The sequence below is a fragment of the Nycticebus coucang genome, chromosome 2 (assembly GCF_027406575.1).
Source record: "Nycticebus coucang isolate mNycCou1 chromosome 2, mNycCou1.pri, whole genome shotgun sequence".
Classification (NCBI taxonomy): Eukaryota; Metazoa; Chordata; class Mammalia; order Primates; family Lorisidae; genus Nycticebus; species Nycticebus coucang.
Genome location: NC_069781.1, coordinates 8795536 through 8809487, shown reverse-complemented (window position 1 = coordinate 8809487; position 13952 = coordinate 8795536). Strand labels below are relative to the sequence as shown.

The following is a 13952-nucleotide window of genomic DNA, read 5'->3' as shown; positions in this document are numbered from 1 at the left end:
TTTATGAAACGGTTTTGTAAAAATGTATAAATCACTTAACCTCTTTTAGTACCATTTTCCTTATTTGTAAATGGGGGTAATAATATCTATTAACTTCTGTCAGTTTATTTTGGCAAGATTATAAGTAGCACACATTTGATATTAGATAAGAGTACTTTATTTATTTATTTTTTTTTTTTTTAATTTTTTTTTTTTTTTTTTTTTTTTGGCCGGGGCTGGGTTTGAACCCGCCACCTCCGGCATATGGGACCGGCGCCCTACTCACTGAGCCACAGGCGCCACCCATTTTTTTAATTTTTTATAGAGACAGAGTCTCACTTTATCGTCCTCGGTAGAGTGCCGTGGTGTCACACAGCTCACAGCAACCTCCAACTCCTGGGCTTACGCGATTCTGTTGCCTCAGCCTCCTGAGTAGCTGAGACTACAGGTGCCCGCCACAATGTCTGGCTATTTTTTTGTTACAGTTTGGCCGGGGCTGGGTTTGAACTTGCCACCCTTGTTATATGGGGCTGGCACCCTACCCACTGAGCCATAAGTGCTGCCTGATGACAGTACTTTATAAACACAATATTCTACACATGTTATAATGTGAAGTAATGTGTTAATAGTAATGCGGGGCTAGTATAGTGGTTCAGCCTGCAATCCCAGCACATTGGGCAGCCAAGGTGAAAGGAACATCTGAAGCCAGAAGTTCGAAACCAGCCAGGGTAGCAGCAACACCCCTTCTCTACAAAAAAATTTAAAAAAATTAGCCAAATGTTGGGGCGGTGCTTGTGGCTCAATGGGTAGGGTGCCGGCCGCATCTACCAGCTAAAACAGCACTGGCAATTGCAACAAAAAATAGCCGGGTGTTGTGGCGGGCCCCTGTAGTCCCAGCTACTCGGGAGGCTGAGACAAGAAAATCGCTTAAGCCCAAGAGTTGGAGGTTGCTGTGAGCTATGATGTGAGAGCACTCTATTGAAGGTGACAAAGTGAGACTCTGTCTCCTAAAAAAAAAAATAAATAAATTAGCCAAGTGTGATGCTACTTTCCTACAGTCCTAACTTTTCAGGTGGCTCAAGCAGGAGGATTACTTTAGCCCAGCAATTTGACGTTGCAGTGAGCTATGATGATGCCACTGCACTTTAACCTGGGCAACAGAGCAAAGCCTTGTCTCAATAAAAAATAAAATAACATAAAATAATTAATAGTAATGCTGAATGTAGTAATATTACACTATTACTTTTAGTCATAAAAAGTATTCTCTAATTTGGCTCGGTGCCTGTAGCTCAGTGGCTGGGCCGCCAGCCACATACACCAGAGCTGGCGGGTTCGAATCTAGCCCGGGCCTGCCAAACAACAATGATTACTACAACCAAAAAAAATAATAGCCAGTGTGTGGCAGGCACCTGTAATCCCAGCTACTTGGGAGGCTGAGGCAACCCTCAGCCTTAAGCCCAAGAATTTGAGGTTGCTGTGAGCTACGAGACTGTACCCAGGGTGACATAGTGAGACTCTGTCTCAAAAAAAAAAGTATTCTCTAATTTGTCACCCTCAGTTTCCCCTTGTCACAGTGAAATTTTTCTTCCCACATAGGATGCTAGGCTACCAAGTGAAAGATTCCAAAGTAGAGCAGCAGGACAACTTTCTGAAACGCATGTCTGGGATGATCCGGCTCTATGCTGCTATCATCCAGCTCCGGTGGCCATATGGACCTCGACAAGAAGTATGTAGAGGCTCGGTGCCTGTGGCTCAAGCAGCTAAGGTGCCAGTCACATACACCTGAGCTGGCGGGTTCAAATCCAGCCCGGGCCCACCAAACACCAATGACAGCTGCAACCAAACAATAGCCGGGCGTTGTGGCAGGCACCTGTAGTCCCAGCTTCTTGGGAGGCAGAGGCAGGAGAATCGCTTGAGCCCAGGAGTTGGAGGTTGCTGTGAGCCGTGATGACATGGTACTCTACCCAGGGCAACAGCTTGATCCTCTGTCTCAAAAAAAAAAAAAAAAGAAGTATGTAGAAGAGAGTGACCATCAATAACAAGGGGCTGGACCAGAGTCCATGGTGGTATATTCCACCTACAGGAGACATTGGACTTCCTTCAGAGAGATAGACTAGTTAAATCTTAAGGTAATATACTTTACCTTCAGCTTTACCTTTATTGTTTGGGGAAATAGATGTTGTTTATTAGAGAAGTTTTTTAGATGTCAGAGCCATTTGTTCAATGGCTGACTCAGCTGGGGCTTTAAAGAACCGGTTTTATAACAGAGTCTACCATAGGAGTCTGTTATAAATCAAACCTGAAGGTTAGAAGATTTTCTTAGAAAAGGAGTCAGCACAAAATTATCATTTTAGGCCTAAATGGTGCCTTACAAGCCATGTGGATCCTATACCTTACTTGACAGATGGAGCTCAGAAAGCTAGAGTAATACATACCTGTTAGTGACGGAACCACACCAGGCTTTAGGGCTATGACCTGCCAGTCCACTTCTTTTCTCAAGGAATATAAATTAGAGGGATGGAAAAGTTAATGGAATTGGAGACCCAAAGAGAAAAAATAGAAGTTTATTGAATCTAAGAAGTTTTTATTTGGCATCTGTTCTGTCCCAGGTTCTGTGCTAAAGGTGCCAAGAATAATAAATGAAATGTCAGTAAGAGTTATTGGCCTGGGCAGCACCTGTGGTCAATAGGTAGGGGGCCAGTTCAAACCCGGCCCCGGCCAAACTGCAACAAAAAAATAGCCGGGCGTTGTGGTGGGCGCCTGTAGTCCCAGCTGCTCAGGAGGCTGAGACAAGAGAATCTCCTAAGCCCAAGAGCTGGAGGTTACTATGAGCTGCGATGCCATGGTGCTCTACCGAGGGCCATAAAGTGAGACTCTGTCTCTACCCAAAAAAAAAAAAAAAATTTATTGGCCTATGGAATCCCTGAAACTAAAGCCGACACACATGTATTGAAGGGATCATGTAAAGGATATGTGGGAACCAATGTATTGGATCATTTAAAAAAGAATTTGGTTGTGTTATCTCTGCCCTGTGGCAGGTGCTTGTGCTGGATGATCTTGGGTCTATGTCCACTTGGTGATAGCTGGATAATACATTGGGAGTTGAGGTTTTTGAATAAAATGCAGTCAAATGATGACAAAGTTTCTCTCCTCCTAGATTCATCCTCATGGCTTAAATCATGGCTGGCGCTGGTTGGCACAAATCTTAAACATGGAGCCCCTGTCAGATGTTACAGCCACCCTCCTCTTTGACTTCTTGGAGGTACATAACTCAGTTATCATTTAAGAGAAAGCGCCTTGGGCCCCTGGGTGACATGAATAAAGAAGCAATATAGAAATTAAACTAGATGGTGAATAGTATTAGATTTCAATGTCATGAATTTTTTTCCAAGCCATAAGACAAATCTACTTGCACTTTTTCTTCCCACTGTATCTGCTTCTTTGTATAGATGTTTTTTCATTATATAATAGAACAGAAATTGTACACCCTAGTATAAGTGAAAAGAGGAATTTGTATTTGCCTTTCTTTTTTTTTTTTTTTGTTGAGACAGAATTCTACCCTGTGTCCTGAGTAGAGTGCAATGGCGTCTAAGCTCACTGTAACCTCAGGCTCCTGCTGTGGGCATCCTGCTGCCTCAGCCTCTGAAGCTGCTAGGATTACAGGCATTCGCCGCCACACCCGCCTGGGTTTTTTCCATTTTTTCATGAGTCGGGGTCTCACTTTTGTTCAGATAAGCCTCGAACTCCTGAGCTCAAGCAATCCTCCCACCTCAGCCTCCCATGGTGCTGCGATTACAGGCGTGAGCCACAGCGCCCAGAGAAGAATTTGTATTTGGAATATTGAAGTGCCTCTCAGAAACAAGGGTAGGATGTGCACTCAAATCTCAGGAGGGCCTGGAACCAGGATCTGAATGTCACGAGGCACCAGATAGTCTTTCTGGGGGGCCACATGGTTTCACATCTGCTCTTCCTACCAGGTGTTTCATTCTACCCTGTGGCCCATCTTTCCTTGTTTCTCTGTGCACAGTGAAAAAGGTAACTATCCTGCGCTGTGTCACTCAGCTTTAGTGTAGTCACTCAGTGAGGTGGTCTGATTCCTAATTCTCAGGAGAGAAAATACCTTTTGTCAGGTATCTTCCCCATCTAGAAGGCTCTATACTGTTCTGTCTTCCTGTAAGGGACCACCATTATAGGGTGACGATAAGAATTTCCATGGAAAGGAGCCACTTCATTTTTTCTTTTTTTTCCTGAGACAGGGTCTCATTATGTCACCTTCAGTAGAGTGCTGTAGCATCACAGCTCACAGCAACCTCAAACTCTTGGGTTATGTGATTCTCTTGCCTCAGCCTCCCAAGTAGCTGGAACTATAGGTGCCTGTCACAACATCCAGCTATTTTTTGGTTGCAGTTGTCATTGTTGTTTAACAGGCCCAGGCCGGGCTTGAACCAGGCTTTGGTATATATGGCTGGCACCCTACTCACTGAGCTATGGGTCCTCAGCCAAGGAGCCACTTCTTTTTTTGGCCGGGGCAAGATTTGAACCCGCCACCCCCAGCATATGGGGCCGGCACCCTACTCCTTGAGCCACAGGTGCCGCCCAAGGAGCCACTTCTTTTTTTTTTTATTTTTTTTGTAGAGACAGAGTCTCACTTTATGGCCCTCGGTAGAGTGCCGTGGCCTCACACAGCTCACAGCAACCTCCAACTCCTGGGCTTAAGCGATTCTCTTGCCTCAGCCTCCTGAGTAGCTGGGACTACAGGCGCCCGCCACTTCTTAAATAAGAAAGGCTTAGGGGCAGCGCCTCTGGCTCAGTGAGTAGGGAGCTGGCCCCATATACTGAGGGTGGCAGGTTCAAACCCAGCCCCAGCCAAACTGCAACAAAAAAATAGCTGGGCATTGTGGCAGGCGCCTGTAGTCCCAGCTACTCAGGAGGCTGAGGCAAGAGAATCACCTAAGCCCAGGAGTTGGAGGTTGCTGTCAGCTGTGACAGCATGGCACTCTACTGAGTGTGACAAAGTGAAACTCTGTCTCTTAAAAAAAAGAGAAAGGCTTGGGATACATCCCATAACAAATCTGTGACCATTTGGCCTATAATGCCGAACATTCCTAGTCACCTTAATAGCTGCTAAAGTAACAATATTGAATGAGAATAAAAGAAGAGTAGTTCATTAAGGCCTCACAGTCCAGTTAAATGGAAGTATTACCATATACAGAGAAGTGCTTTAGAAGAAAGTTGGATTTTTTCATTTATTTCTTTGTTAGCTAGTTCAATAGATCATGGTTGAAGTATAACTAGTTCAATAGATCGTGGCTGAAATATTTTTATTTTATTTTTTTAAATTTATTGAAGGCTAGTCAAGTGAAGCAGTGGGAATGGAGTAATGGAATGTGGCCAAAATTTTTGATAGGAGGGCTGGTTGTGCTATACAATCTCTCCTGTGAGTGTGAATTTTCATTCTTTGCTCTGACAGTGCCTGTCTCTCCCTCTAGGTGTGTGGCAATGCCCTCATGAAGCAGTACCAGGTCCAGTTTTGGAAAATGATAATTCTCATCAAAGAGGACTATTTCCCCAGGTATCAGGCTTGTTGAGCAGATAGCAGGGAATTTAGTAGGTAAAACTCATGAACTAGGCATCAGATACCCTTGGATGCTATTTCACACTGCTTTTGACTCAGGTTAAAAGCACCTGTTGGGGGGCAGTGCCTGTGGTTCAAGGAGTAGGGTGCCGGCCCCATATTCCAAAGGTGGCGGGTTCGAGCCCTGGATAAAAACTGCAACCAAAAAAAAAAAAGCACCTGCTGGTTGGGAGGCCAAGGCAGGAGGATCTCTCAAACCCATGAATTTGTGATAATAGTGAGACCCCTGTTGCTACAAAAGATTTTATTATTGGCTCGGCTCCCATAGCACAGTGGTTTGGGTGCTATAGGAGGTTGGTGGGTTCAAACCCGGCCTGGGCCAGCTAGACAACAATGACAACTGCAATAAAAAATAGCCAGGTGTTGTGGTGGGTGCCTGTAGTCTCAGCGGCTAAGGCAAGAGAATTGCTTAAGCCCAAGAGTTTGAGGTTGCTGTGAGCTGTGACATCATGTCACTCTACCAACAGCGACATACCGAGACTCTGTCTCTATTATTTCTGGGTTTTGTTTTGAGACAGGGTCTTATTTTGTCACTGTCGATAGAGTGCTGTGATATCACAGCTCACAGCAACCTCCCACTCTTGGCTTCCAGTGATTCTTTTGCCCCAGCCTTCCGAGTAACTGGGACTATAGGAGTCCACCACAACACCCGACTATTTTTAGAGGAGCCTCACTCTTGCTCAAGCAGTCCAAGTAGGAGTAGTTGGAGTAGGAGTCCAACTTCTACCTCAGCCTCCCAGAGTGCTAGGATTACAGGCATGAACATACAGCTGGCCTTACAAAAATTTTTATTTTTTTTTGAAACAGAGCCTCACTTTGTTGGCCCTGGTAGCGTGTGTTGTCATAGCTCACAGCAACTTCAAACTCTTAGGCTCAAGCGATTCTCTTGCCTCGGCCTCCTAAGTAACTGGGACTATAGTCTCGAACCTGCAAGCTCAGGCAGTCACCCGCCTTGGCTTCCCAGCGTGCTAGGATTACAGGCGTGAGCTACCACACCTGGCCCCCTACAAAGATTTTTAAAACAAAAAAAAATGTTTAAAAATTTCAGAACACTTGTATTAATTATTATATCTTCTTACTCCTGTCCTTTCCTCTTTGATATTTGAATAAATGCTTTTAAACTCTGACGGTCTCTCTTATTTTTCATTGGCTAAACAAAAACATGAATTAGGGAGGTCTTGGATTAAGATATCTGGCATTTTTTACCTATTCTTTTCTAAACTCCTCCAGAAAAATCTGGAGTGGTGATTACATGTATTTATAAATTATACCAAGAAGTGAAGTCCTCATTAAATCAACTGGAGGAGGCTTGGCGCCTGTGGCTCAAGTGGCTAAGACGCCAGCCACTTACACCTGAGCTGGCGGGTTAGAATCCAGCCCTGGCCGCCAAACAATAATGGCTGCAACCAAAAAATGGCCAGGCGATGTGGCTGATGCCTGTAGTCCCAGCTTCTTGGGAGGCGGAGGCAGAGAATCACTTGAGCCCAGGAGTTGGAGGTTGCTGTGAGCTGCGATGTCATGGCACTCTACCCAGGGCGATAGCTTGAAGCTCTGTCTCAAAAAAAAAAAATCAACTGGAGGAGATGATTTATCAGACATTTTACTTGACTCTGGTGTGGCATTTACCTTTGAGTACCTTTCTCCTTCCTCTCAATTCATTGGCATTTCAAGTCGGGAGAAGGCCTTCGCAAAACCCATCCCACCTGATCACAAAGACCTTGGAAAGAACAGCTTTCTCCCCTCCTTGATCCCCTTCTTTGACAAGAAGGTTAGGACCATTTGCAACAGCAATAGCATTTTAGTTTAGAAGACATCTCTGTGAGTCATTTGATGCACCCCCTAACTCCTCTTCAAAAGATAGGCGTGTGTCATAGGTGTGATTCATGTGTCTTTTTTCTCCATGTAGAATTGAAGCCATTACAAGTGCAGGACAGATGGGTTCCTTCATACGCCTCAAGCAGTTCTTGGAGGTAAGATGTCCTTAGACTAGCACATCCCTGTTGTTGGCCTGGCACGTGCCTGGGTCTGACAAGTCTCAACCTACAGATGCTGATTGCTGTCTCTACCTCTTAGTTTTCTGAACTCTGCTTTTTGTTCCTAACTCCCTTTTAACCTTTGGAGTGAGGCCTGTCATTCTGTTGTCTTCGTACTTGTCATTCTCCATTTTGCCTGTGAGGAAGCAATCCTAAGAGATGAATAAAATTCATTTAACGAATCTTCTCTCACCAATCATTTTTTGCATGTTGGCCAAAGTTCTTTTCTCTGTCTCAGCTTTGGGGTGCTAGTTATTGAGGTTGCTTTCCTCCATAAAAACAAATTACACTTTAGTTGGACTCTTAACCTATTTCAAAGTCCCAAGAAATATTCAGAGGTTAATTTTTTTTTTTTTTTTTGTAGAGACAGAGTACACTTTATGGCCCTTGGTAGAGTGCCGTGGCCTCACACAGCTCACAGCAACCTCCAACTCCCGGGCTTCAGCAATTCTCTTGCCTCAGCCTCCCGAGTAGCTGGGACTACAGGTGCCAGCCACAACGCCCGGCTATTTTTTGGTTGCAGTTTGGCCGGGGCTGGGTTTGAACCCGTCACCCTCGGTATATGGGGCCGGCGCCCTACCGACTGAGCCACAGGCGCCGCCCCAGAGGTTAATTTTGGCATGTAATTTAGAATTCCAAAATAGCCTACTGAGAGTCAGCTCCCAAGAACTTAACTGGGAAAATTGTGCTGGTGAAAGGTAAGGCCTGGTTTTAGGGAGACAAGAGTGGGACAGGCATAATCACAGCATTTCACTTACTCTCTGCTGCATTTATGCAGAATTCAACATCTTTTACAGAACCATTGGTCTCTTTTCCTTCTTTGTCCACCATTCCATAGGACTTAAACTTGTCCCTCAAAGTTTCTTTTAACTATTAGTTATCAGAAACACTGTTACCAGAAACTCATTTAGATTTTTTTTTTTTCATTTTTCCCTGACCAGAAATGTTTGCAACGCAAGGAGATTCCTGTCCCCAAGGGTTTTCTGACTTCGTCCTTCTGGCGCTCCTGATGCTACTTCATCCCTCACTACCACCGTTATATTGCAAAGAGGCAATAATAAAGCTACTGAGGATCACTGTCTATAGGGGAAGTCATGTCACATTTACAAATTTGCCAATATTTATTTTTACATATTCATACCATGTGACTAAGACAGATTTTCATGGGACACAAAGTCTTGGAGGTCTCTTAGTGAACAAGATAGCTCCTAAAGTGGTGTACACAATAGAGTAAATGGAGTAATGAGAAAATGTGCTTAATGACATGTCTTATCCTTTTATTTTTTTTGTCTCTAGTATCTTTCAGAAAGTTGGTAATATTTTAACCTTTTCACTGTGAACTAGAGCTAGCTTGCCATTTTTACCATCCATCCACCCCACCCCATTCAGATGAATTCTGAGAAAAAGTAAAAATTCATAAGGTCCCCTGTGTATATCATTGAGTAGTTGAGGCCAAATCTTTATGCAAGTCTGAGTTATGTTTTGCCTTTCTCAGCTTGTGAAAATTCTAAATGCAGAGGAAATGTGCCATGAACACATAGATTAAGCCCCAGATGGCATCAGGGACACCTTAGTGTCTGGAATTAGGACTGGAAACACAGGTGACATTGAACTAAGAAGCAGTCTTCGTTGTCTTAATTTGTAATTTGGTCTCTTCATGGCTGGCATGGACTAGGGGCCGGGCGAGGTGGCTCACACTTGTCATCCTAGTACTCTGGGAGGCCAAGGCGGGTGGATTGCCTTAGCTCACAGGTTCAGGACCAGCCTAAGCAAGAGTGAGACCCCATCTCTAAAAATAGCCAGGTGTTGTGGCAGCTGCCCGTAGTCCCAGCTACTTGGGAGGGAGAGACAAGAGAATCACTTGATCCCAAGAGTTTGAGGTTGCTGTGAGCTGTGATGCAACGGCACTCTACTAAGGCAACAAGTAAGACTGTATGAAAAAAAAAAGATGCATGGATTGGGGCAGGGGCAGGTACAGTTTCATCTTTTTCAGTTTGAATTAAGATGGGCTGACACAGGGCTTTCAACATTACACATGAGTTGGGTGGCGCCTGTGGCTCAGTGAGTAGGGCGCCGGCCCCATATACCGAGGGTGATGGGTTCAAGCCCAGCCCCGGCCAAACTGCAACAAAAAAATAGCCGGGCGTTGTGGCGGGCGCCTGTAGTCCCAGCTGCTTGGGAGGCTGAGGCGAGAGAATCGCGTAAGCCCAAGAGTTAGAGGTTGCTGTGAGCCGTGTGACGCCACAGCACTCTACCCTCGGGCAGTACAGCGAGACTCTGTCTCTACAAAAAAAAAAAAAAACATTACACATGAGCTGAGAATCCATGAACAATTAATAGGGGTTAAATAAGGATGTTAGGGAGGAATTGAGAACTGCTGTATAATTTTTTGTATGTTCTGAGTAATGAATGATGGTAATTTGCCTTACTATTGCCACTGCAGAAATCCAGAGCTTGACTATTGAGATAAGATTGAGATTTGCCTGACTACTGCCACTGCAGAAATCCAGAGCTTGACTATTGAGATAAGATTGAGATTTGTTTCATGGAAACATTCATTCTCTTTTTTACCTGCAAAGGGGCTGCCAGGGATCTATTCCTCTGTGCTAAGTGTTGTTGGGTGGAGAGGTGTTTACTGGTACTCTGGGGTGGCTTGAAGTGACCCTTTCTATGAATTATTGACTATGGTGCCCAAAAATAAGTAATAAAGCTTGATTTTAAAAAAACACAAAGCTGATCTCTAATTGGTTTAGTATGATTAATTTCCTGTACCTTGAGCTCTGTAAATCATTAGGGTCATGGTAGTACCCAGTCTAGAAGTATAGAGTGGTATGTGTTTCTTCCTTTTTGTTTTTTGTTTTTTTGAGACAGAGTCTCATTTTGTCGCCCTCAGTAGAGTGCCATGGCATCACAGCTCACAACAACCTCAAACTCTTACGCTCCAGCAATTCTCTTGCCTCAGCCTCCCTAGTATCTGGGACTACAGGCGCCCGCCACAACGCCCAGTTATTTTTTAGAGATGAGGTCTCGCTCTGGCTGAGGCTGGTCTGAAACTTTTGAGCTCAAGTGATCACCCACCTCAGCCTTCCAGGGTGTTAGGATTACAGGCATGAGCCACCGAGCCCAGCCTTGTTTCTTACTTTTCACTGTAGGAAAATTGCTTCTCTTTTTATTCCTTTTTTGTAATTATGTACCAGTAAATGACCCTATTTTATCTAGCAAGAGATATGGATGTATCAAAATTTTTTAAAATAGAAAAAGGAATAAACATTAGGGGTAGAGTCAGGAGTCCTCAATTCACTTTTAGGTTTTGTAGTCTTTGGTTCACCCTAACCTCAGTAGAATTAGAGTTGTCACAGTATTTTTCAAACTGCTTGCTTAGCACTTACTTAGGGCAGAGTTTCCCAGTGCAGCTGGGCCTCCTTAGCCTGTGGTGCTGCCAGGCAGGGCCTGGGGAGGGTGAGCCCCTAGGCCAGGTTGCCATTGCATTTCTCTTTACCTGTGCCTTACATCAGTTTCTATGTAATATAACCGGGAACAGGTTAAAAAGCACCAACTTCAGGATAGGGATGTTGACTTTATGGGGCTCAAACCTTGTAGCCAGTCAACATGGAAGCTTTTATATAGTTTCAAAAAGTCTTCAATAGGGCAGCGCCTGTGGCTCAGTGAGTAGGGCGCTGGCCCCATATGCCGAGGGTGGTGGGTTCAAACCCAGCCCCGGCCAAACTGCAACAAAAAAATAGCCGGGTGTTGTGGCGGGCGCCTGTAGTCCCAGCTGCTCGGGAGGCTGAGGCAAGAGAATCACTTAAGCCCAGGAGTTGGAGGTTGCTGTGAGCTGTGTGAGGCCACGGCACTCTACCGAGGGCCATAAAGTGAGACTCTGTCTCTACATAAAAAAAAAAAGATATTTGAATATTCTTCCTTTAGGGTAGCTGTCTCGAGTATGTCATTTGATGCTGGTATTCCTAATAGATTCTCGATGGTAAACCAAGAAAGGAGAGCACTAGGGAGGCCAGGTTTTTGATACTCACAGATAGAGATAATGATTGCTAGCCGAGAGATGCGAATGCTGATCTGCATGCGTAGCATCAGGTTCCTTACAGGAGATGTGCGGTGCTGCATTTGTGTTTCACTTCAGGTGCTCACTCGTCTGCTTGCTTCCTTTCAAGCTTGACCTCATTTCTCAGGCTAAGTGCCCTTATTTTTATTGCATCATTGTTCTATAGCATCTTAAAGCAAATTTAATGATGAATTGAAAATTCTAATAGGATAGAAACTCTATACATCCCTCATATACAACAGTGGATTTGTTCTGAGAATTTTCCACCTAGGTTCTGGGAGCTTTCTCCTTCTCAAGCTTCCTGTGGTGATATCAATAACATGATTAGGTTTGGACACCTGTCTCTGTGCCGAGACAACCAAAAGCTCTGCGTGAGCCACAGAGCACCTTACAGGTGCCTTATCACACCTGCTTATTCCCTTCCCTTTTCTCTGTCCTGCCACATGAATTCTTGACATTACATTTCCTGTGAACCTACAGAAAGCAGATGAGAGCTGTGGTCTCCCTCTCCTGTAGTGCATTTACAAAAATACCCATTAGGGGCGGCACCTGTGGCTCAGTGAGTAGGGTGCCAGCCCCATATAGTGAGGGTGGCGGGTTCAAACCTGACCCCGATCAAACTGGAACAACAAAAAAAAATAGCTGGGTGTTGTGGGGGGCACCTGTAGTCCCAGCTACTTGGGAGGCTGAGGCAAGAGAATCACCTAAGCCCAGTAACTGGAGGTTGCTGTGAGCTGTGTGACGCCACAGCACTCTACCGAAGGCGATAAAGTTAGACTCTGTCTCTATAAAAAAAAAAAAAGAAAGAAAAAAACATTATAAGGGAATTTATCCTCTACTTCAGTTTTTCTCAACTTTCCTAATGCCACGACCCTTTAATACAGTTCCTCATGTTGTGGTCACCCCCAGTCATAAAATTATTACAACGAAGATAATTTTATGGTTGAGGGTCACCACAACATGAGGAACTGTATTAAAGGTTCACAACATTAGGAAGGTTTGAGAACCACTGCTCTAGTTTACAACCAGCCTCCATTTTTAAAAAATATACAGATTGATATATTTAAAAAATGTTCTGGGCGGCGCCTGTGGCTCAGTGAGCAGGGCACTGGCCCCATATACCGAGGGTGGTGGGTTCAAACCCAGCCCCAGCCAAACTGCAACCAAAAAATAGCCGGGCGTTGTGGCGGGCGCCTGTAGTCCCAGCTACACAGGAGGCTGAGGCAGGAGAATCGCCTAAGCCCAGGAGTTGGAGGTTGCTGTGAGCTGTGTGACGCCACGGCACCCTACTGAGGGCAATAAAGTGAAACTGTCTCTACAAAAAAAAGAAAGAAATGTTCTTTATTTTTTTCTTGTAGCTTCTTCAGGACATTTACACTAAATGCAATATGTAATCCTAGATTTGAGACTGGACAAGAAAAAAAGATTTTTCTGTGTGTTGGTTTTGGTTATAAAGGACATTGGGACAATTGGGAAAACGTAACTAAGTCCTGTATGTAATATTAGATAACTGTATTATGTCAACAGGAATCTTTTCTTTTTTTTTCTTTTTGAGACAGAGTCTTGTTCTATTGCCCTGCTAGACTGGAAAGGCATCATCACAGCAATCTCACTGTAACCTCAAACTCCTGGGCTCAAGTAATCCTCCTGCCTCAGCCATCCAAGTAGCTGGGACCAGAGGTGCATACCACCATGGCTAATTTTTAATTTTTTTTTTTTTTTTTTTAGTGATGGGGTCTTGCTGTATTGCTTGGGTTGGTCTCAAACTCCTGAGCTCATACAATTCTCCCAATCAGCCTCCCCAGATCATGAATTTCCTGACTTTGATAATTGTACTGTGGTTGTAAAAATGAATGTCCTTGTTCTTAGAAAATACACACTAAAGTAAGTAGGCATGAAGTCTATAACTTATTTTCAAATGATGGGGGGAGGCTCAGCGCCCATAGCACAGTGGTTATGGCACCAGCCACATGCATCGAGGGTGGCAGTTTCGAACCTGGCCTGGCCCAGCTAAAACAACAATGACAATTGCAACAACAACAACAACAAAAAAATAGTTTGGGCGTTGTGGTGCGTGCCTATAATCCCAGCTACTTGGGAGGCTGAGGCAAGAGAATCACTTGAGAAGAGTTTGAGGTTGCTGTAAGCTGTGATACTGTGGCATTCTACCAAGGGCGACATAGTGAGACTCTGTCTCAAAAAAAAAAAAGAAAATTATACAAATGATGCATGGCACTCTACCCAG

General features: G+C 44.4%; 1 protein-coding gene across 5 annotated transcripts in view; it reads left to right on the top strand.

Annotated features, from left to right (window-relative positions):
* Nucleotides 1-10368, top strand: part of GLE1 (GLE1 RNA export mediator) — a 53142-nt gene extending 42774 nt beyond the window's left edge. For 2 of the 5 annotated variants that reach the window (XM_053561081.1, XM_053561105.1), the window contains 5 exons: nucleotides 1576-1705; nucleotides 3137-3241; nucleotides 5469-5551; nucleotides 7521-7584; nucleotides 8589-10368. In XM_053561081.1, the coding sequence (XP_053417056.1) occupies nucleotides 1576-1705; nucleotides 3137-3241; nucleotides 5469-5551; nucleotides 7521-7584; nucleotides 8589-8657 (451 nt within the window). In that variant the 3' untranslated portion in view covers nucleotides 8658-10368. The remainder of the gene's footprint in view (nucleotides 1-1575; nucleotides 1706-3136; nucleotides 3242-5468; nucleotides 5552-7520; nucleotides 7585-8588) is intronic. The other 3 variants (XR_008374184.1, XM_053561092.1, XM_053561115.1) reach the window with 3 other exon arrangements.
* Nucleotides 10369-13952: the final 3584 nt, after the last annotated feature.